The 25,420-nt window shown below is 51.6% G+C and overlaps 1 protein-coding gene across 1 annotated transcript in view; it reads right to left on the reverse strand.

The window, feature by feature from the left end:
* LOC142286184 (pleckstrin homology domain-containing family M member 2-like) overlaps positions 1-25,420 on the reverse strand; it is a 64,377-nt gene that overhangs the window by 37,052 nt on the left and 1,905 nt on the right. The window contains 4 exon segments of the mRNA XM_075333329.1: positions 1,769-1,856; positions 6,831-6,930; positions 7,002-7,111; positions 7,182-7,288. Of these exon segments, the coding sequence (XP_075189444.1) occupies positions 1,769-1,856; positions 6,831-6,930; positions 7,002-7,111; positions 7,182-7,288 (405 nt within the window).

Genomic DNA, 25,420 nt, shown 5'->3' on the forward strand with positions numbered 1-25,420 from the left:
TATTCTGCTGGTGCAGTCACTGTGTACATACATTACATTACTGATCCTGAGTTACCTCCTGTATTATCTCCAGAGCTGCACTCACTATTCTGCTGGTGCAGTCACTGTGTACATACATTACATTACTGATCCTGAGTTACCTCCTGTATTATCCTCCAGAGCTGCACTCACTATTCTGCTGGTGCAGTCACTGTGTACATACATTACTGATCCTGAGTTACCTCCTGTATTATACTCCAGAGCTGCACTCACTATTCTGCTGCTGCAGTCACTGTGTACATACATTACTGATCCTGAGTTACCTCCTGTATTATACTGCAGAGCTGCACTCACTATTCTGCTGGTGCAGTCACTGTGCACATACATTACATTACTGATCCTGAGTTACCTCCTGTATTATACTCCAGAGCTGCACTCACTATTCTGCTGGTGCAGTCACTGTGTACATACATTACATTACTGATCCTGAGTTACCTCCTGTATTATACTGCAGAGCTGCACTCACTATTCTGCTGGTGCAGTCACTGTGCACATACATTACATTACTGATCCTGAGTTACCTCCTGTATTATACTCCAGAGCTGCACTCACTATTCTGCTGGTGCAGTCCCTGTGTACATACATTACTGATCCTGAGTTACCTCCTGTATTATACTCCAGAGCTGCACTCACTATTCTGCTGGTGCAGTCACTGTGCACATACATTACATTACTGATCCTGAGTTACCTCCTGTATTATACTCCAGAGCTGCACTCACTATTCTGCAGGTGTAGTCACTGTGTACATACATTACTGATCCTGAGTTACCCCCTGTATTATACTCCAGAGCTGCACTCACTATTCTGCTGGTGCAGTCACTGTGTACATACATTACTGATCCAGAGTTACCTCCTGTATTATACTCCAGAGCTGCACTCACTATTCTGCTGGTGCAGTCACTGTGCACATACATTACTGATCCCGAGTTACCTCCTGTATTATACCCCAGAGCTGCACTCACTATTCTGCTGGTGCAGTCACTGTGTACATACATTACTGATCCTGAGTTACCTCCTGTATTATACTCCAGAGCTGCACTCACTATTCTGCTGGTGCAGTCACTGTGTACATACATTATTGATCCTGAGTTACCCCCTGTATTATACTCCAGAGCTGCACTCACTATTCTGCTGGTGCAGTCACTGTGCACATACATTACATTGCTGTCACTATGGATACAGGTGGATATGCTTCTTCTTGGCTCTCTTTCGGGCTCAGCTCCTGAGGCTGCTGTACTGGTCACATGTTCCTTCATGACGTCGCTCATCCTCCACATATGAGCGGGAGGCGGCACATCCGGTCTGTGTTGCTCAGTTTTGGGCGCCTGCTCACGTCCCCTAATTTGCCCCAACAGTTTCCACCTAATTTCCATTAGTAGCACAGAGTGAGCCCTGCAGGAAAACCCCCCGCTCGCTCTCCGCTACCCCCCACTCACCCTAAGCCTCACCCCCCGCTCACCTCCCCCCTGCTCGCCCTAAGCCTCACCCCCAGCTCCGCCCCCGCTCCCTGCTCGCCCCCCACTCACCCTAAGCCTCACCCCCATCTCCGCCCCCGCTCCCCCCACACTCGCCCTAAGCCTCACCCCCCGCTCACCCCCCCGCTCACCCCCCACTCACCCCCCCGCTCACCCACTGCTCACCCCCCGCTCACCCACTGCTCACCCCCCGCTCACCCACTGCTCACCCCCCGCTCACCCCCCCGCTCACCCCCCGCTCACCCCCTGCTCACCAGTTCCAGCTCAAATCTAATGAACTCCAGGCCAGACATGAGGGTGAGGAAGAGGGTGAGATGATCGTGACTGCAGACCAAGGCGTTCCTGGAACAGAACAACACAGCAATGAAGAGGGGACGCCGCACGAGAGAGGGAGGAGGGGGGCGAGGAAGGGACGCCGCACGAGAGAGGGAGGAGGAGGGCGAGGAAGGGACGCCGCACGAGAGAGGGAGGAGGGGGGCGAGGAAGGGACGCCGCACGAGAGAGGGAGGAGGAGGGCGAGGAAGGGACGCCGCACGAGAGAGGGAGGAGGAGGGCGAGGAAGGGACGCCGCACGAGAGAGGGAGGAGGAGGGCGAGGAAGGGACGCCGCACGAGAGAGGGAGGAGGAGGGCGAGGAAGGGACGCCGCACGAGAGAGGGAGGAGGGGGGCGAGGAAGGGACGCCGCACGAGAGAGGGAGGAGGAGGGCGAGGAAGGGACGCCGCACGAGAGAGGGAGGAGGAGGGCGAGGAAGGGACGCCGCGGAAGAGAGGGAGGAGGAGGGCGAGGAAGGGACGCCGCGGAAGAGAGGGAGGAGGAGGGCGAGGAAGGGACGCCGCACGAGAGAGGGAGGAGGAGGGCGAGGAAGGGACGCCGCACGAGAGAGGGAGGAGGAGGGCGAGGAAGGGACGCCGCACGAGAGAGGGAGGAGGAGGGCGAGGAAGGGACGCCGCACGAGAGAGGGAGGAGGGGGGCGAGGAAGGGACGCCGCACGAGAGAGGGAGGAGGAGGGCGAGGAAGGGACGCCGCACGAGAGAGGGAGGAGGAGGGCGAGGAAGGGACGCCGCGGAAGAGAGGGAGGAGGAGGGCGAGGAAGGGACGCCGCGGAAGAGAGGGAGGAGGAGGGCGAGGAAGGGACGCCGCACGAGAGAGGGAGGAGGAGGGCGAGGAAGGGACGCCGCACGAGAGAGGGAGGAGGAGGGCGAGGAAGGGACGCCGCACGAGAGATGGAGGAGGAGGGCGAGGAAGAGACGCCGCACGAGAGGGAGGAGGAGGGCGAGGAAGGGACGCCGCACGAGAGAGGGAGGAGGAGGGCGAGGAAGGGACGCCGCACGAGAGAGGGAGGAGGAGGGCGAGGAAGGGACGCCGCACGAGAGAGGGAGGAGGAGGGCGAGGAAGGGACGCCGCACGAGAGAGGGAGGAGGAGGGCGAGGAAGGGACGCCGCACGAGAGAGGGAGGAGGAGGGCGAGGAAGGGACGCCGCACGAGAGAGGGAGGAGGACGGCGAGGAAGGGACGCCGCACGAGAGAGGGAGGAGGAGGGCGAGGAAGGGACGCCGCACGAGAGAGGGAGGAGGAGGGCGAGGAAGGGACGCCAAGAAAGAGGGAGGAGGGCGAGGAAGGGACGCCGGGGGGAGAGAGGGAGGAGGGCGGGGAATAGACACCGCACGAGAGAGGGAGGAGGGCGAGGAAGGGACACCGCACGAGAGAGGGAGGAGGAGGGCGAGGAAGGGACACCGCACGAGAGAGGGAGGAGGGCGAGGAAGGGACACCAAGAAAGAGAGGGAGGAGGGCGAGGAAGGGATGCTGCGGACAAGAGGGAGGAGGGCGAGGAAGAGACGTCGCAGAAGAGAGGGAGGAGGGCGGGGAAGGGACGCCGCAGGAGAGAGGGAGGAGGGCGAGGAAGGGACACCGCAGGAGAGAGGAGTAAAGCGGGGAAGGGATGCCGCAGGAGAGAGAGGGAGGAGGGCGGGGAAGGGACGCCGCGGAAGAGAGGGAGGAGGGCGGGGAAGGGACGCCAAGAAAAAAAGAGGGAGGAGGGCGAGGAAGGGACGCCAAGAAAGAGAGGGAGGAGGGCGGGGAAGGGACGCCGCGGGAGAGAGAGAAGAGGGCGAGGAAGGGATGCCGGGGGAGAGAGGGAGGAGGGCGTGGAAGGGAGGACACAGGAGAGAGGGAGGAGGAGGGCGAGGAAGGGACGCCGCACGAGAGAGGGAGGAGGAGGGCGAGGAAGGGACGCCGCACGAGAGAGGGAGGAGGAGGGCGAGGAAGGGACGCCGCACGAGAGAGGGAGGAGGAGGGCGAGGAAGGGACGCCGCACGAGAGAGGGAGGAGGAGGGCGAGGAAGGGACGCCGCACAAGAGAGGGAGGAGGAGGGCGAGGAAGGGACGCCGCACGAGAGAGGGAGGAGGGGGGCGAGGAAGGGACGCCGCACGAGAGAGGGAGGAGGAGGGCGAGGAAGGGACGCCGCACGAGAGAGGGAGGAGGAGGGCGAGGAAGGGACGCCGCACGAGAGAGGGAGGAGGAGGGCGAGGAAGGGACGCCGCACGAGAGAGGGAGGAGGAGGGCGAGGAAGGGACGCCGCACGAGAGAGGGAGGAGGAGGGCGAGGAAGGGACGCCGCACGAGAGAGGGAGGAGGAGGGCGAGGAAGGGACGCCGCACGAGAGAGGGAGGAGGAGGGCGAGGAAGGGACGCCGCACGAGAGAGGGAGGAGGAGGGCGAGGAAGGGACGCCGCACGAGAGAGGGAGGAGGAGGGCGAGGAAGGGACGCCGCACGAGAGAGGGAGGAGGAGGGCGAGGAAGGGACGCCGCACGAGAGAGGGAGGAGGAGGGCGAGGGACGCCGCACGAGAGAGGGAGGAGGAGGGCGAGGAAGGGACGCCGCACGAGAGAGGGAGGAGGAGGGCGAGGAAGGGACGCCGCACGAGAGAGGGAGGAGGAGGGCGAGGAAGGGACGCCGCACGAGAGAGGGAGGAGGAGGGCGAGGAAGGGACACCGCACGAGAGAGGGAGGAGGGCGAGGAAGGGACACCAAGAAAGAGAGGGAGGAGGGCGAGGAAGGGACGCCGGGGGGAGAGAGGGAGGAGGGCGGGGAATGGACACCGCACGAGAGAGGGAGGAGGGCGAGGAAGGGACACCGCACGAGAGAGGGAGGAGGAGGGCGAGGAAGGGACACCGCACGAGAGAGGGAGGAGGGCGAGGAAGGGACACCAAGAAAGAGAGGGAGGAGGGCGAGGAAGGGATGCTGCGGACAAGAGGGAGGAGGGCGAGGAAGAGACGTCGCAGAAGAGAGGGAGGAGGGCGGGGAAGGGACGTCGCGGAAGAGAGGGAGGAGGGCAGGGAAGGGACGCCGCAGGAGAGAGGGAGGAGGGCGAGGAAGGGACACCGCAGGAGAGAGGAGTAAAGCGGGGAAGGGATGCTGCAGGAGAGAGAGGGAGGAGGGCGGGGAAGGGACGCCGCGGAAGAGAGGGAGGAGGGCGGGGAAGGGACGCCAAGAAAAAAAGAGGGAGGAGGGCGAGGAAGGGACGCCAAGAAAGAGAGGGAGGAGGGCGGGGAAGGGACGCCGCGGGAGAGAGAGAAGAGGGCGAGGAAGGGATGCCGGGGGAGAGAGGGAGGAGGGCGTGGAAGGGAGAACGCAGGAGAGAGGGAGGAGGGCGGGGAAGGGACGCCGCAGGAGAGAGGGAGGAGGGCGTGGAAGGGACGCCGCAGGAGAGAGGGAGGAGGGCGTGGAAGGGACGCCGCGGAAAAGAGGGAGGAGGGTGAGGAAGGGACGCCGCGGAAGAGAGGGAGGAGGGCGGGGAAGGGACGCCGCGGAAGAGAGGGAGGAGGGCGGGGAAGGGACGCCACACGAGAGAGGGAGGAGGGCGTGGAAGGGACGCCGCAGGAGAGAGGGAGGAGGGCGAGGAAGGGACACCGCAGGAGAGAGAGAAGAGGGCGAGGAAGGGACGCCGAGGGAGAGAGGGAGGAGGGCGAGGAAGGGATGCTGCGGAAGAGAGGGAGGAGGGCGGAGAAGGGACGCCGCGGGAGAGAGGGCGAGGAAGGGACGCCGCGGAAGAGAGGGAGGAGGGCGAGGAAGGGATGCCGCAGGAGAGAGAGGGAGGAGGGCGGGGAAGGGACACCACAGGAGAGAGAGGGAGGAGGCCGGGGAAGGGATGCCGCAGGAGAGAGAGAGGGAGGAGGGCGGGGAAGGGACGCCGCGGAAGAGAGGGAGGAGGGCGAGGAAGGGACGCCAAGAAAAAGAGAGGGAGGCGGGCGAGGAAGGGACGCCAAGAAAAAGAGAGGGAGGCGGGCGAGGAAGGGACGCCGCAGGAGAGAGAGGGAGGGCGGGGAAGGGACGCCAAGAAAGAGAGGGAGGAGGGCGAGGAAGGGACGCCACAGGAGAGAGAGGGAGGAGGGCGGGGAAGGGACGCCGCGAAAGAGAGGGAGGAGGGCGAGGAAGGGACACCAAGAAAGAGAGGGAGGAGGGCGAGGAAGGGACGCCAAGAAAGAGAGGGAGGAGGGCGAGGAAGGGACGCCGCGGGAGAGAGGGAGGAGGGCGTGGAAGGGACGCCGCAGGAGAGTGGGAGGAGGGCAGGGAAGGGATGCCGTGGAAGACAGGGATGAGGGCGGGGAAGGGACGCCGCAGGAGAGAGGGAGGAGGGCGAGGAAGGGTCGCCGCGGAAGAGAGGGAGGAGGGCGAGGAAAGGACGCCGCCCGAGAGAGGGAAAGGCGGGACTGTCACAGGAAAGAAGGAGTGACGTTGTGGGAAAGAGAGGATGGGATGCTGCAGGAGAGAGGGAGAGGATGGGGACCCTGTGGGAGAGACAGAGACACCATGGAAGAAAAAGGAGGATGGAGAGGAAGAAACGCTAATGGAGTGAGGGTGGAGGAACAGACGCTGCAGACCCTGGGGTGGGTCCATAGAGGTGGCACGGCGGTAAACCCTGGGGTGGGCCCATAGAGGTGGCACGGCGGTAGACCTTTGGGTGGGCCCATAGAGGTGGCGCGGCGGTAGACCTTTGGGTGGGCCCATAGAGGTGGCGCGGCGGTAGACCTTTGGGTGGGCCCATAGAGGTGGCGCGGCGGTAGACCTTTGGGTGGGCCCATAGAGGTGGCACGGCGGTAGACCCTGTGGTGGGTCGATGGAGGTGGCGCAGTGCTAGACCCTGAGGTGTGCTGATAGAGGTGGTGTGGCGGTAGACCCTGGGGTGGGCCGATGGAGGTCGCGCGGCGGTAGACCCCGGGGTGGGCCGATGGAGGTGGCGTGGCGGTAGACCCTGAGGTGCGGCGGTAGACCCTGGGGTGCGGTGGAGCGTCCCATTTTCGGCGGCAGGGAGCGGCTTACTTGTAGTAGTATTTCTCTAGGAGGCTTTGGTTCTCCTGGAATAACCTCAGGTAACTCTCCAGGGAATTCTCATTGAGCGCCAGGTACAGCCAGGCTCGGCCTGCGGAGGACAGCAGAGGTTAGGTGCCGGCGGCGGGGCATGACAGGCGGGTGCAGGTCAGCAGTACTCACTGCGGCCGAGCAGCGTCGCCACATGCTGCTGATCCTCAATCTGCTTCACGGCTTCTCTGCGGGTGAAGTGGACGACGAGCACCCAGTACCCGGAGGAGATGTCCTGCAGCCTGTGAGGGGAGAGGGGTCACAGACATTGCTGGGGGGTCCCCCCACATTACAACCCCGGATGCCACTCACCCATACAGCAGGGCATGGTCCAGGTGCTCACACAGCCTCTGCAGGACGCGGTCGTGGTTACGTATGGCCGGGGTCTCATCCTCACATGCGGCAAAGTAACTCTGCAACTAAGAGCGAAAAGACTGGCGTTACATCAGCACCGCGCACTGCCGAATCCCTCCGTGCGGAGGGGACGCACTGCCGAATCCCTCCGTGCGGAGGGGACGCACTTGTTGGAGCCACGCGATAGGACCTCGTCACTTCTGCCAATAAGTGACATTCCGCGCCCACAAGGGGTACACGAGGTCCACTTGGCGCCGTATTACACCGACACCTCCTATCCATACGGGCACGGAACGGCAGACAGAGTAGGTCGTGCACAACACCCCACTCGCTCACAACCCTGACAGGCCAACAGACCCTTTTCACTAGCCCCAGTGAAACAGGGCTCTACCAGTTCCTCATTAGATATAAGCCTGGTCTACTAACAGGACCCACATGTTTACTGGATGTGACCTCTCTGAGAAGAACCACCAACAAAATGTCCGCTCTGGTTTTCAATAACCCATGTACCTCCCACCTGGTGACCTATGACAGGGCTGGACATGGGATGTGCCTTCAGGTTCTAGAGAATTAGGAGATGGCAGCTTTCTTCATATCTCTGCTAACGAGCGTCCCATGTGTAAGATATTACCATCATGTTTCCTATTATGATTTTATCTACCCATAGCTAGGAAACATGATGGGTGTTTTGTCCTCCAGCCGTTTGTTAGTAATTTTGGGCTGATACGCATGTCCCACAATTAAGGCAAAATGTGTGTGTGATGTGCGCCCCGCTGTCCAGAGGCCAGAAATATGCCTGCCCTATTTGTGGGAGCTACGCACCACCTAGTTTTATAACTTTTACCCCAGGGCCAGGCTGTCTGAAGGTCACCTGTGAAGCTTCTCTGAAACCAGCAAACACTCAGCCCTTCCCTAGCTGCATTACTTTTGTCACCAGGTGGTCTGCTCTGGTCAGGGCGGCTTCCTTGCTATACACTCCCTGACAGAAGTTCTGTCGCTTATCCATGTTATGTAAATAAAAGCTTATAGCCTGACTTTAATTTTATCCATTGGTTTTATAAATTACTCTTTTTAAAGCTTAAACCGTCCCAAATTTGGTTATGACAATAAAGTTGCTGAAATATTGATCATTTAATGAACACAAAAGGTCAGATTTTGGCAAGACAAAAAGTTTTGTTGCCCACAGAAAGTAATGTGAAATTCACACAAATAATTACCTTCTAATACAAAGATACGTGGCATAACATTGGTGAATGAAGTTGTGGTGCTATTAGAGCCATATGTAATATTGTGTGTGACTTCCATGAGCTTGAAGGACGGCATCCATGCGGCTCAACAATGATTCATACAAGTTATTGATGAGGTCATAAGGGATAGCAGAGAATGCATCTTACATGCCTCAAAGAGGTCATCTAGAGTCTTGGGTTTTGTCTTCCAAGCTTCCTCTTTCATCCTACCCCAAACATGCGCAATGATGGTCATGTCTGGTGACTGGGCTGGCCGGTCCTTGATCTTCTTTGCCAGGAGGAGCTTTGTTGTAGAGATGGATGTATGAGATGGAGACCATCCTGCTGCAGAATGTGACCCCTTTTATGATTGGGAATGTAACAGGTAGCTAATACTTCTCGATATTTTAGGCTATTGATATTGCCTTCCACCTTGCAAATGTTTTGCACCCCCCATACTGAATGTAACCCCAGACCATGATCTCTCCACCACCAAACTTACCTGTTTTCTGGATCCATACGGGATCCAGTAGGTCTCCTGCAGTATTTGCGGCGGCTGTGGTGTAATTCAACTGAAGATTCATCAGAGAAATCCACCTTCTGCCACTTTTCCTGCGTCCATCTGTTTAGCAGGCTGTGGGACTTGGCAAATGCCACACGGTTTTTAATTGCCTTTTGTTTAGTGCTGGCTTCTGGGCACTGATTCCACCATGGAGGCCATTTCCAGACAGAATCCTACAAACTGTTCTAGGCGACACAGGGACTTGAGGTGACCAGGCCTGTGGGAGCTCTGCTGCAGTGGAAGAGGGGCTGGCTTTGGTTCCTCCTGAGCAGTTGTCTTGCGGGGTCTGCCGGACCTGGGCTTGTCAAAAACATCTCCAGCCTCTTCAAATCTTTTTTTTAATTCTTTGTACTTGACGCTGAGACACATTAAAGGTGCAGCCACCTCTGCAGTGGATCTGGTCTGCAGCCTCTTGATAATCAAGGCTTTGGTCGCAGGGTGGATTTTTGGCATGTTGTCAGAGGACAAGTTGCAGTTCTAGTGAAGATCTGGGGTGCTGGATTTCTTTTTATACACAACCACTAATTAACCGATCATTAGTGAGCACAGGTGAGGATGTAAACTAGAATTGGGGGCATTATATGACAAGGTGACAAAACTTTTGTCTTGCCAAAATCTGACCTTTCTATGTTCATTAAATGATCAATATTTCAGCTTTGCAGCAACTTTATTTTCATAACCTAAACCAAATTTGGGAGGGTTTCAGATTTCAAAAGCGTAATTTATAAAACCAATGGATGAATTTAAAGTCAGGTTATAAGCTTTTATTTACATAACATGGATAAGCGACAGAACCTCTGTCAGGGAGTGTAATGTTGTCACCTGCCATTTATTCCACGATTTTGATATTGGATTTCTATCCTGGATAAGGTCACTTCTTACTGCAGGTCAGGAGGTGTATAAATATGAAGGGCACATAACTGGCATGTAGGATATGCCATATACCTCCCAATACATAATATGAAATACAAATTCTGGATAGCACCAAGGATCACCGGCCACGAGATGAAGCATATGCTGTGGAGTGCAAAAAACCTGTGAAGCTGGACTCCAGTTGTGTGCCCTGTGGAGTACTGCTCTCTGGTGCAAGTCTCTTGGGGGATGCGTCTATCAGTTTTGCACATGGAGAGGTGAAATTCTCGCCCATTCTTCCTTTGTAAACAGCTGGAGCTGAGTGAGGTTGGATTCTAACACCTGGATACGGTTATTTGTGAACCCTTCCATTGTAGATTTTGCTTTATGTTTGGGATCATTGTCTTGTTTGAAGACAAATCTCCGTCCCAGTCTCAGGTCTTTTGCAGACTCCAACAAGGTTTTCTTCAAGAATGGTCCTGTATTTAGCTCCATTCAACTTCCCATCAATTTTACCATCTTCCCTGTCCCTGCTGAAGAAAAGCAGGCCCAAACCATGATTCTGCCTCCACCATGTTTGACAGTGGGGATGGTGTGTTTAGGGTGATGAGCTGTGTTGCTTTTATCGTTTGGCATTGTGCCCATATAGTTGGATTTTGGTTTCCTCTGAGCAGAGCCCCTTCTTCCACATGTTTGCTGTCTCCAGGCGGCTTGTGGCAAACTTTACACAACACTTTTTATGGATATCTGTGAGAAATGGCTTCTTCTTGCCACTCTTCCATAAAGGCAGATTTGTGAAGTGTAGGCTGATTGTTGTGCTATGGACAGACTCTCCCTCCTCAGCTGTAGATCTCTGCAGATCATCCAGAGGGATCATGGGCCTCTTGGCTGCATCTGATCAGTCTTCTCCTTGTGTGAGGTGACAGTTTGGATGGACGGCCGGGTGTTGGTAGATTTGCAGGGGTATGATGCTCCTTCCATTTCTATATGATCGCTTGCACAGGGCTTCTTGGGATGTGTAAAGTTGTGGAAATCTTTTTGTAACCAAATCCAGCTTTACACTTCTCCACAACAGTATCCTGGACCTGCCTGTTGTGTTCCTTGGTCTTCATGATGCTCTCTGCGCTTTAGGCTAAGTTCACACTTCCGTTGTTTTGCATCAGTCACAATCCGTCGCGTTGAGGAATTACGGTATCCTGCAAAATATTTTGCAGGAATCCTGTTTTTCCCCATAGACTTCTATTAGTGACGGATTGTGACTGATGATGCTGCGTTGCATCCGCTGCGTCACGGTCAGTTGTTTTTTAACTGACCGCCGGGCGGGAGCAACGCAGCATGTAACTTTTTTTGAGCAGCGCGATCCGTAGGATTTCACTGCGCATGCGCTCTCTGGCTCCCTGCACCCGTAACCAGGATACACATTGGGTAACCAAGCAATGCGCTTTGGTTAGTTGCCCGATATTTACAGTGGTTACGGGTGCAGGGAGCCCGCGCTAAGTGGGTATCCAAGATAAATATCGGGTAACCAAGCAAAAAGTGCTTTGCTTTTAGTTACCTGATATTTACCCTGGATACAGTGTGCAAGGCGGTCGACACTTCACCACTCGGCTCCGCCCCCTCCCGCACTCCGCATGTGTACACACACACACACTCACTCACTTGTCCCCAGCCCTGCAGTCCCAGCGGCACTGACGTCCTCAGCTCCCTGGCTCCGCCCCCTCGCGCTCCACATGTACACATGCATGTAGACACACACACACACATATATACACACCTGTCCCCAGCCTTGCCGACCGCGGCAGTGACGTCCTCAGCTCCGCCCTCCGATCTCCGCCCCCGCACACAATGGAGTCCGACAAAGAAATTCATTTTTGTCACCGTTGTCATCCGTTGTACAACGCATCAGTTACATGCGTCAAGCAACACATGTGACTGATGCAAAACAGCGGAAGTGTGAACTTAGCCTTACACAGACCCTGAGCCTATCACAGAGCAGGGGCATTATACGGAGACTTGTTACACACAGGGGCTTATATTTATCATCATCAGTCATTTAGGACAACATTGCATCATCCAGAGACCCTCAATCACCTTCTGGAGGGAGTTTCTGCACTGACAGTAAAGGGGATGAATAATTTTGCCTCCTGACAAAGCCTTTGGTGAAACACGCGTCGAGGCCCCGCCCCCACGCCCGGACACATCCACCATTCCTGCTCTGACATGACGCAAGGTAACAGTGATTAATCGTTTATGCCCTTTTGCCCTTTGGGACTCTTTAGGGGGTTTTACAGACCTCCTTCACATAACTTGTCTTCTATACTGTCCCCTGTGACTTTCTATGGGCCTTTTTTCCACCTTGTACTATCTTTATTACATTGCTGCCTGTCAGCAGGCTGCCATCTGGTGGTGTGTCCTGGTAATGCTGTGGGTTGTTTCCATCTAGCCTGCCTCCACTGTGTGTCCTGTATCACCTTTGTACAAATTATTACATTTTGTATTTCACCTTGACTATTTGTGCTCCTCTCTCTGTTGTATCCCCATCTTTATTCATTGAAAAATTGGGGCTACTTCTTTTAGGTTTTATATTACAGTTATTTATTGTTTATAAAAGTGTAAAATAAGCAATAAATTTCCTTCCTCTTCACAATTGTGTCACTTGTAGATTCTTCTCCAGAACATTCACATTTTATCTTTATGTTTGAAGCCTGAAATGTGGGAAAAGGGTGAAAAATTCAAGGGGCTGAATACTTTCACAAGGCACTGTATTTATTACACACAAGAAAAAGGAACTTCTCCCCCCGATTTCACAACACGAGGAATCACGGGACCAGACAGGGAGCGGACACTGATAGCGGCCATGTCCTGCCCGACACCGGGGGGGCCGCACCGCAACTAACAAGATCGGCTAAAAGAGAAATAAAATATTATAATGCGGTTGCACAAATCTGCACACCCTTACACTGATACTTTGGTGACGTCTCATATGAATTTCTGGGGTGTTCAGACTTTGTGGGTCGGGGTCTATCATCTCTAAAGTCACTGATCTTTGCCGCCTCCTCCTTGTTGCCCCCCATCTGACTGATTGTGGGGGTCTCCTGTTATATCCACTGTATCAGCACTGGAGCGTTATAAGAGGGGCTGATATCAGTCACATATGTAATGTCTGGGGTTATATCAGCGCTGGAGCGTTATAAGAGGGGCTGATATCAGTCACATATGTAATGTCTGGGGTTATATCAGCACTGGAGCGTTATAAGAGGGGCTGATATCAGTCACATATGTAATGTCTGGGGTTATATCAGCACTGGAGCGTTATAAGAGGGGCTGATATCAGTCACATATGTAATGTCTGGGGTTATATCAGCACTGGAGCGTTATAAGAGGGGCTGATATCAGTCACATATGTAATGTCTGGGGTTATATCAGCACTGGAGCGTGATAAGAGGGGCTGATATCAGTCACATATGTAATGTCTGGGGTTATATCAGCACTGGAGCATTATAAGAGGGGCTGATATCAGTCACATATGTAATGTCTGGGGTTATATCAGCACTGGAGCGTTATACGAGGGGCTGATATCAGTCACATATGTAATGTCTGGGGTTATATCAGCACTGGAGCGTTATAACAGGCTGATATCAGTCACATGTGTAATGTCTGGGGTTATATCAGCACTGGAGCATTATAGGAGGGGCTGATATCAGTCACATATGTAATGTCTGGGGTTATATCAGCACTGGAGCATTATAAGAGGGGCTGATATCAGTCACATATGTAATGTCTGGAGGTTATATCAGCACTGGAGCGTTATAAGAGGAGCGGATATCAGTCACATATGTAATGTCTGGGGTTATATCAGCACTGGAGCGGTATAAGAGGGGCTTATATCAGTCACATATGTAATGTCTGGAGGTTATATCAGCACTGGAGCGGTATAAGAGGGGCTTATATCAGTCACATATGTAATGTCTGGGGTTATATCAGCACTGGAGCGTTATAAGAGGAGCTGATATCAGTCACATATGTAATGTCTGGGGTTATATCAGCACTGGAGCGTTATAAGAGGAGCGGATATCAGTCACATATGTAATGTCTGGGGTTATATCAGCACTGGAGCGGTATAAGAGGGGCTTATATCAGTCACATATGTAATGTCTGGGGTTATATCAGCACTGGAGCGTTATAAGAGGGGCTGATATCAGTCACATATGTAATGTCTGGGGTTATATCCGCACTGGAGCGTTATAAGAGGGGCTGATATCAGTCACATATGTAATGTCTGGGGTTATATCAGTACTGGAGCATTATAAGAGGAGCTGATATCAGTCACATATTGTGAGGCAAATCCCGGGATATGAAGATGAATTATGACTCCAGTCATAATCCCTCATCACTCCCTGGCAGTGCCCCCTCCCTTCTTGTTCTCAGTGTTCCACTTACACCTCCATGGCCATGTCCTGTGATATGGAGATGAGGTGGTGTGGGAACAATGGACACAGGATGACTCCCTGCCGTCACCCTGTAACAAGAGCTGTATCTCATTAGCAAGGCTATGGAAATAGCCAGACAGAACGACTCCAGTAAAAAAATGGTTCATATCTCGCAAGCCATATTTCCGATAAATATGGCAACCATAAAAATGGTGTCTCCGCATGCGGACGATGCCGGCACACCCTTTTTATGGGAGCAGGACATTGGGAAATGCCCCAGGCGTGATATCAGCCAATGGGGAACTGGCAGACAGGTCATGAGTCCCCTCGTTCTGTAGCTAAATTCATAACTGTCACAATGAGAGCATTGGCGTCTGCCTACGACGCTCCCAGGCAAAGTTATGGCCCATATTCCATGTTGGGATATTGTCCATAACTCAAGCCAGGGGTGGAGCAGTGCTCCCTCTGAGGTCACGAAGGTAGGAGGGGAACTGGATGTGCCCAGGTTGATAACCCTACTTCGGCCATTTTCCAGTGGTCTTTTCGCTGGGGGCACGTGTAGGAAACATCTGTGGGAAGGATCCTAGAAACCTGGGTACAGCGCCCCCCTGTGGCCAGACGCACAAGGTAACTGCTGGAACTGTGTATGCCTGTTTGTAACCCATGCTTTGCTTGTAACTGTACTCTGACATATGTATATTCTGTAGATTCCCTATTGTATATATTGTAGTTTCTAGTGTGCTTTAGGCTGATTAAATTATATAATTAATCTTGGGCTGTTCTGTTATCTCGATCTTGAATCCCACGTCTGTGTGTTCGGCTAATAGTTACCGTGAAGCGGTTGGTGGCAGCGAATTGTGCCAAGGATTATTGTGGGGAGGCCAGTGAGATTCGGGGAGATTTTATATATTCCGCCCGCGGAGGTCGGGGGAATATATACCCTACTCTCACCGGGGACCCTTCAATAATCGGCATAAGTAGTATAGCGGCCTCCTTGCTTATGGTCGGGCAATTCCATAATTGGCCTGACTATAAGAGGGGCGCTAGAGAGCGCGTCACGTGCTCTGTCTGTCGGTCGGGAGGTATAAAGGAGGGGTGACCCCCACTTGTTACCCCCCGATTGTGACGTACTGGTAGCCAGCGCGGGGGATTTCTGAGTGACCCCCCCGGTGGTTTGTGACACATATGTAATGTCTGGAGGTTATATCAGCACTGGAGCGTTATATGAGGGGCTGATATCAGTCACATATGTAATGTCTGGGGTTATATCAGCACTGGAGCGTTATAAGAGGGGCTGATATCAGTCACATATGTAATGTCTGGGGTTATATCAGCACTGGAGCATTATAAGAGGGGCTGATATCAGTCACATATGTAATGTCTGGGGTTATATCAGCACTGGAGCATTATAAGAGGGGCTGATATCAGTCACATATGTAATGTCTGGGGTTATATTAGCACTGGAGCGTTATAAGAGGGGCTGATATCAGTCACATATGTAATGTCTGGGGATATATCAGCACTGGAGCGTTATAAGAGGGGCTGTTATCAGTCACATATGTAATGTCTGGGGTTATATCAGCACTGGAGCATTATAAGAGGGGCTGATATCAGTCACATGTGTAATGTCTGGAGGTTATATCAGCACTGGAGCGTTATAAGAGGGGCTGATATCAGTCACATATGTAATGTCTGGGGTTATATCAGCACTGGAGCATTATAAGAGGGGCTGTTATCAGTCACATGTGTAATGTCTGGGGTTATATCAGCACTGGAGCGTTATAAGAGGGGCTGATATCAGTCACATATGTAATGTCTGGAGGGTATATCAGCACTGGAGCATTATAAGAGGGGCTGATATCAGTCACATATGTAATGTCTGGGGTTATATCAGCACTGGAGCGTTATAAGAGGGGCTGATATCAGTCACATATGTAATGTCTGGGGTTATATCAGCACTGGAGCGTTATAAGAGGGGCTGATATCAGTCACATATGTAATGTCTGGGGTTATATCAGCACTGGAGCATTATAAGAGGGGCTGATATCAGTCACATGTGTAATGTCTGGAGGTTATATCAGCACTGGAGCATTATAAGAGGGGCTGATATCAGTCACATGTGTAATGTCTGGAGGTTATATCAGTGCTGGAGCGTTATAAGAGGGGCTGATATCAGTCACATATGTAATGTCTGGAGGTTATATCAGCACTGGAGCATTATAAGAGGGGCTGATATCAGTCACATATGTAATGTCTGGAGGTTATATCAGCACTGGAGCATTATAAGAGGGGCTGATATCAGTCACATGTGTAATGTCTGGAGGTTATATCAGCACTGGAGCATTATAAGAGGGGCTGATATCAGTCACATATGTAATGTCTGGGGTTATATCAGCACTGGAGCATTATAAGAGGGGCTGATATCAGTCACATATGTAATGTCTGGGGTTATATCAGCACTGGAGCATTATAAGAGGGGCTGATATCAGTCACATGTGTAATGTCTGGGGTTATATCAGCACTGGAGAGTTATAAGAGGGGCTGATATCAGTCACATATGTAATGTCTGGGGTTATATCAGCACTGGAGCGATATAAGAGGGACTGATATCAGTCACATATGTAATGTCTGGGGTTATATCAGCACTGGAGCGTTATAAGAGGGGCTGATATCAGTCACATGTGTAATGTTTGGGGTTATATCAGCACTGGAGAGTTATAAGAGGGGCTGATATCAGTCACATATGTAATGTCTGGGGTTATATCAGCACTGGAGCGTTATAAGAGGGGCTGATATCAGTCACATATGTAATGTCTGGGGTTATATCAGCACTGGAGAGTTATAAGAGGGGCTGATATCAGTCACATATGTAATGTCTGGGGTTATATCAGTACTGGAGCATTATAAGAGGGGCTGATATCAGTCACATATGTAATGTCTGGGGTTATATCAGCACTGGAGCGTTATAAGAGGGGCTGATATCAGTCACATGTAATATCTGGGGTTATATCAGCACTGGAGCGTTATAAGAGGGGCTGATATCAGTCACATATGTAATGTCTGGGGTTATATCAGCACTGGAGAGTTATAAGAGGGGCTGATATCAGTCACATATGTAATATCTGGGGTTATATCAGCACTGGAGCGTTATAAAAGGGGCTGATATCAGTCACATATGTAATGTCTGGGGTTATATCAGCGCTGGAGCGTTATAAGAGGGGCTGATATCAGTCACATATGTAATGTCTGGGGTTATATCAGCACTGGAGCATTATAAGAGGGGCTGATATCAGTCACATATCTAATGTCTGGGGTTATATCAGCACTGGAGCATTATAAGAGGGGCTGATATCAGTCACATGTGTAATGTCTGGAGGTTATATCAGCACTGGAGCATTATAAGAGGGGCTGATATCAGTCACATATGTAATGTCTGGAGGTTATATCAGCACTGGAGCATTATAAGAGGGGCTGATATCAGTCACATATGTAATGTCTGGAGGTTATATCAGCACTGGAGCATTATAAGAGGGGCTGATATCAGTCACATGTGTAATGTCTGGGGTTATATCAGCACTGGAGCATTATAAGAGGGGCTGATATCAGTCACATATGTAATGTCTGGGGTTATATCAGCACTGGAGCGTTATAAGAGAGGCTGATATCAGTCACATATGTAATGTCTGGGGTTATATCAGCACTGGAGCATTATAAGAGGGGCTGATATCAGTCACATGTGTAATGTCTAGAGGTTATATCAGCACTGGAGCGCTATAAGAGGGGCTGATATCAGTCACATATGTAATGTCTGGGGTTATATCAGCACTGGAGAGTTATAAGAGGGGCTGATATCAGTCACATATGTAATGTCTGGGGTTATATCAGCACTGGAGCGATATAAGAGGGGCTGATATCAGTCACATATGTAATGTCTGGGGTTATATCAGCACTGGAGAGTTATAAGAGGGGCTGATATCAGTCACATATGTAATGTCTGGGGTTGTATCAGCACTGGAGCATTATAAGAGGGGCTGATATCAGTCACAAATGTAATGTCTGGGGTTATATCAGCACTGGAGCATTATAAGAGGGGCTGATATCAGTCACATATGTAATGTCTGGGGTTATATCAGCACTGGAGCGTTATAAGAGGGGCTGATATCAGTCACATATGTAATATCTGGGGTTATATCAGCACTGGAGCGTTATAAGAGGGGCTGATATCAGTCACATATGTAATGTCTGGGGTTATATCAGCACTGGAGAGTTATAAGAGGGGCTGATATCAGTCACATATGTAATATCTGGGGTTATATCAGCACTGGAGCGTTATAAGAGGGGCTGATATCAGTCACATATGTAATGTCTGGGGTTATATCAGCACTGGAGCATTATAAGAGGGGCTGATATCAGTCACATATGTAATGTCTGGGGTTATATCAGCACTGGAGCATTATAAGAGGGGCTGATATCAGTCACATATGTAATGTCTGGGGTTATATCAGCACTGGAGCGCTATAAGAGGGGCTGATATCAGTCACATATGTAATGTCTGGGGTTATATCAGCACTGGAGCATTATAAGAGGGGCTGATATCAGTCACATATGTAATGTCTGGGGTTATATCAGCACTGGAGCGTTATAAGAGGGGCTGATATCAGTCACATATGTAATGTCTGGGGTTATATCAGCACTGGAGCATTATAAGAGGGGCTGATATCAGTCACATGTGTAATGTCTGGGGTTATATCAGCACTGGAGCATTATAAGAGGGGCTGATATCAGTCACATATGTAATGTCTGGGGTTATATCAGCACTGGAGCGCTATAAGAGGGGCTGATATCAGTCACATATGTAATGTCTGGGGTTATATCAGCACTGGAGAGTTATAAGAGGGGCTGATATCAGTCACATGTGTAATGTCTGGAGGATATATCAGCACTAGAGCGTTATAAGAGGGGCTGATATCAGTCACATATGTAATGTCTGGAGGTTATATCAGCACTGGAGCATTATAAGAGGGGCTGATATCAGTCACATATGTAATGTCTGGGGTTATATCAGCACTGGAGCGCTATAAGAGGGGCTGATATCAGTCACATATGTAATGTCTGGGGTTATATCAGCACTGGAGCGTTATAAGAGGGGCTGATATCAGTCACATATGTAATGTCTGGGGTTATATCAGCACTGGAGCGTTATAAGAGGGGCTGATATCAGTCACATATGTAATGTCTGGGGTTATATCAGCACTGGAGCGTTATAAGAGGGGCTGATATCAGTCACATATGTAATGTCTGGGGTTATATCAGCACTGGAGCGCTATAAGAGGGGCTGATATCAGTCACATATGTAATGTCTGGAGGTTATATCAGTACTGGAGCGTTATATGAGGGGCTGATATCAGTCACATATGTAATGTCTGGAGGTTATATCAGCACTGGAGCATTATAAGAGGGGCTGATATCAGTCACATATGTAATGTCTGGGGTTATATCAGCACTGGAGCGTTATAAGAGGGGCTGATATCAGTCACATATGTAATGTCTGGGGATATATCAGCACTGGAGCATTATAAGAGGGGCTGATATCAGTCACATGTGTAATGTCTGGGGTTATATCAGCACTGGAGCGTTATAAGAGGGGCTGATATCAGTCACATGTGTAATGTCTGGGGTTATATCAGCACTGGAGCGTTATAAGAGGGGCTGATATCAGTCACATATGTAATGTCTGGGGTTATATCAGTACTGGAGCGTTCTAAGAGGAGCTGATATCAGTCACATATGTAATGTCTGGGGTTATATCAGCACTGGAGCGTTATACGAGGGGCTGATATCAGTCACATATGTAATGTCTGGGGTTATATCAGCACTGGAGCGTTATAAGAGGGGCTGATATCAGTCACATATGTAATGTCTGGGGTTATATCAGCACTGGAGCGTTCTAAGAGGAGCTGATATCAGTCACATGTGTAATGTCTGGGGTTATATCAGTACTGGAGCGTTATATGAGGGGCTGATATCAGTCACATGTGTAATGTCTGGAGGTTATATCAGCACTGGAGCATTATAAGAGGGGCTGATATCAGTCACATATGTAATGTCTGGGGTTATATCAGCACTGGAGCGTTATATGAGGGGCTGATATCAGTCACATATGTAATGTCTGGAGGTTATATCAGCACTGGAGCATTATAAGAGGGGCTGATATCAGTCACATATGTAATGTCTGGGGATATATCAGCACTGGAGCATTATAAGAGGGGCTGATATCAGTCACATATGTAATGTCTGGGGTTATATCAGCACTGGAGCATTATAAGAGGGGCTGATATCAGTCACATGTGTAATGTCTGGGGTTATATCAGCACTGGAGCATTATAAGAGGGGCTGATATCAGTCACATATGTAATGTCTGGGGTTATATCAGCACTGGAGCGCTATAAGAGGGGCTGATATCAGTCACATATGTAATGTCTGGGGTTATATCAGCACTGGAGAGTTATAAGAGGGGCTGATATCAGTCACATGTGTAATGTCTGGAGGATATATCAGCACTGGAGCGTTATAAGAGGGGCTGATATCAGTCACATATGTAATGTCTGGAGGTTATATCAGCACTGGAGCATTATAAGAGGGGCTGATATCAGTCACATATGTAATGTCTGGGGTTATATCAGCACTGGAGCGTTATAAGAGGGGCTGATATCAGTCACATATGTAATGTCTGGGGTTATATCAGCACTGGAGCGTTATAAGAGGGGCTGATATCAGTCACATATGTAATGTCTGGGGTTATATCAGCACTGGAGCGTTATAAGAGGGGCTGATATCAGTCACATATGTAGTGTCTGGGGTTATATCAGTACTGGAGTGTTATAAGAGGGGCTGATATCAGTCACATATGTAATGTCTGGGGTTATATCAGCGCTGGAGCGTTATAAGAGGGGCTGATATCAGTCACATATGTAATGTCTGGGGTTATATCAGCGCTGGAGCGCTATAAGAGGGGCTGATATCAGTCACATATGTAATGTCTGGGGTTATATCAGCACTGGAGCATTATAAGAGGGGCTGATATCAGTCACATATGTAATGTCTGGAGGTTATATCAGCACTGGAGCATTATAAGAGGGGCTGATATCAGTCACATATGTAATGTCTGGGGTTATATCAGCACTGGAGCGTTATATGAGGGGCTGATATCAGTCACATATGTAATGTCTGGGGTTATATCAGCACTGGAGCGCTATAAGAGGGGCTGATATCAGTCACATATGTAATGTCTGTGGTTATATCAGCACTGGAGCGTAATAACAGGCGGATATCAGTCACATATGTAATGTCTGGGGTTATATCAGCACTGGAGCGTTATAAGAGGGGCTGATATCAGTCACATATGTAATGTCTGGAGGTTATATCAGCACTGGAGCATTATAAGAGGGGCTGATATCAGTCACATATGTAATGTCTGGAGGTTATATCAGCACTGGAGCATTATAAGAGGGGCTGATATCAGTCACATATGTAATGTCTGGGGTTATATCAGCACTGGAGCGTTATAAGAGGGGCTGATATCAGTCACATATGTAATGTCTGGGGTTATATCAGCACTGGAGCGCTATAAGAGGGGCTGATATCAGTCACATATGTAATGTCTGGAGGTTATATCAGCACTGGAGCGTAATAACAGGCTGATATCAGTCACATATGTAATGTCTGGAGTTATATCAGCACTGGAGCGTTATAAGAGGGGCTGATATCAGTCACATGTGTAATGTCTGGGGTTATATCAGCACTGGAGCATTATAAGAGGGGCTGATATCAGTCACATGTGTAATGTCTGGGGTTATATCAGCACTGGAGCGTTATAAGAGGGGCTGATATCAGTCACATATGTAATGTCTGGGGTTATATCAGCACTGGAGCGTTATAAGAGGGGCTGATATCAGTCACATATGTAATGTCTGGGGTTATATCAGCACTGGAGCGTTATAAGAGGGGCTGATATCAGTCACATATGTAATGTCTGGAGTTATATCAGCACTGGAGCATTATAAGAGGGGCTGATATCAGTCACATATGTAATGTCTGGGGTTATATCAGCACTGGAGCGTTATAAGAGGGGCTGATATCAGTCACATATGTAATGTCTGGGGTTATATCAGCACTGGAGCGTTATAAGAGGGGCTGATATCAGTCACATATGTAATGTCTGGGGTTATATCAGCACTGGAGCGTTATAAGAGGGGCTGATATCAGTCACATATGTAATGTCTGGGGTTATATCAGCACTGGAGCGTTATAAGAGGGGCTGATATCAGTCAAATATGTAATGTCTGGGGTTAGATCAGCACTGGAGCGTTATAAGAGGGGCTGATATCAGTCACATGTGTAATGTCTGAGGTTATATCAGCACTGGAGTGTTATAAGAGGGGCTGATATCAGTCACATATGTAATGTCTGGGGTTATATCAGCACTGGAGCGTTATAAGAGGGGCTGATATCAGTCACATATGTAATGTCTGGGGTTATATCAGCACTGGAGCATTATAAGAGGGGCTGATATCAGTCACATATGTAATGTCTGGGGTTATATCAGCACTGGAGCGTTATAAGAGGGGCTGATATCAGTCACATATGTAATGTCTGGGGTTATATCAGCACTGGAGCGTTATAAGAGGGGCTGATATCAGTCACATATGTAATGTCTGGGGTTATATCAGCACTGGAGCGTTATAAGAGGGGCTGATATCAGTCACATATGTAATGTCTGGGGTTATATCAGCACTGGAGCGTTATAAGAGGGGCTGATATCAGTCACATATGTAATGTCTGGGGTTATATCAGCACTGGAGCGTTATACGAGGGGCTGATATCACACTTCTCTGCTCGGTATTACACTCTGCGGTGACTGTATTTCCGGACGGTCGGGATTCTTTACATTCACAGCCATCGCCCCAGAAACAGAAGTGAGATGACATGGTAGAAACCTGTTCTGCAGTTTGTAGGGACTACAAGTGTCAGCATGCCGCACCATACAGAGGAGGATGTGTCAGGGACTGGCGCTCGGCTCTCGGTCTCAGCACCAGTGGTTGTAGCAGTGTACAACTTCGCACCACCAGGACCACAAGGCTCAGCATACCAGGTCACTACATGTGACCGCTGGCACCACTCATCCAGGCACCAATCACTGGGCACCCAACACCCTGAGCCCAGGAGGGGTGACAGGCACCGTCCCCGGCAGCCCCCCGCAGAGAGATGAGGTGACAGGCACCGTCCCCGGCAGCCCCCCGCAGAGAGATGAGGCGACAGGCACCGGCCCCGGCAGCCCCCCGCAGAGGGATGAGGTGACAGGCACCGGCCCCGGCAGCCCCCCACAGAGTGATGAGGCGACAGGCACCGTCCCCGGCATCCCCCCGCAGAGAGATGAGGCGACAGGCACCGTCCCCGACATCCCCCCGCAGAGAGATGAGGCGACAGGCACCGTCCCCAGCAGCCCCCCGCAGAGGGATGAGGCGACAGGCACCGTCCCCGGCAGCACCCCGCAGAGGGATGAGGTGACAGGCACCGTCCCCGGCAGCCCCCCGCAGAGGGATGAGGTGACAGGCACCGTCCCCGGCAGCCCCCCGCAGAGGGATGAGGTGACAGGCACCGTCCCCGGCAGCACCCCGCAGAGAGATGAGGTGATAGGCACCGTCCCCGGCAGCACCTCCGCAGCGCAGGACACCAAGCAGCAGATCCGGTCCCATGCAGAGATGAACAAATACGCACAACCCCCCCCCAGCTGAACACTACTGGAGGAATGATTACATTAGAGTCCACAGAAACACGCTGGGGGGACACACTGTAACAACCCCTTCCCCCTCAAATTGTGCACAGACTAGTGATCTCCATGTACAGTATACAGGGGGGACAGCGCGTAATGCACCGTGCATACAGGGGGGACAGTGCGTAATGCACCGTGCATACAGGGGGGACAGCGCGTAATACACCGTGCATACAGGGGGGACAGCGCGTAATACACCGTGCATATAGGGGACAATGCGTACTGCACAGTGCATACAGGGGAGGGGACAGCGCGTAATGCGCCGTGCATACAGGGGGGGACAGCGCATAATGCACCGTGCATACAGGGGGGACAGCGCATAATGCACCGTGCATACAGGGGGGACAGCGCGTAATGCACCGTACATACAGGGGGGACAGCGCGTAATGCACCGTGCATACAGGGGGGGACAGCGCGTAATGCACCGTGCATACAGGGGGGACAGCGCGTAATGCACCGTGCATACAGGGGGGGACAGCGCGTAATGCACCGTGCATACAGGGGGGACAGCGCGTAATGCACCGTGCATACAGGGGGGACAGCGCGTAATGCACCGTGCATACAGGGGGGACAGCGCGTAATGCACCGTGCATACAGGGGGGACAGCGCGTAATGCACCGTGCATACAGGGGGGACAGCGCGTAATGCACCGTGCATACAGGGGGGACAGCGCGTAATGCACCGTGCATACAGGGGGGACAGCGCGTAATGCACCGTGCATACAGGGGGGACAGCGCGTAATGCACCGTGCATACAGGGGGGACAGCGCGTAATGCACCGTGCATACAGGGGGGACAGCGCGTAATGCACCGTGCATACAGGGGGGACAGCGCGTAATGCACCGTGCATACAGGGGGGACAGCGCGTAATGCACCGTGCATACAGGGGGGACAGCGCGTAATGCACCGTGCATACAGGGGGGACAGCGCGTAATGCACCGTGCATATAGAGGACAATGCCTACTGCACAATGCATACAGGGGGGGGGAAGGGGACAGCGCGTAATGCACAGTGCATATAGGGGACAATGCGTACTGCACAGTGCATACCGGGGACAGCGCTCAATGTACAGTGTATACAGAGGGGACAGCGCATAATACACAGTGCATACAGGGGGACAATGCGTAATGCGCAGTTTATACAGTGCATACAGGGGGGGACAGCGCATAATGCGTAGTGCATATGGGGGGACAATGCGTAATGCGCAGTTCATAGAGTGTATACAGGGGGGACAGAGTGTAATGTACAGCGTATTCAGGGTGGGACAGCGTGTAATGTACAATGTATACAGGGGGG

Source organism: Anomaloglossus baeobatrachus, unplaced genomic scaffold (genome assembly GCF_048569485.1).
Source record: "Anomaloglossus baeobatrachus isolate aAnoBae1 unplaced genomic scaffold, aAnoBae1.hap1 Scaffold_646, whole genome shotgun sequence".
In the NCBI taxonomy this organism is placed as follows: Eukaryota; Metazoa; Chordata; class Amphibia; order Anura; family Aromobatidae; genus Anomaloglossus; species Anomaloglossus baeobatrachus.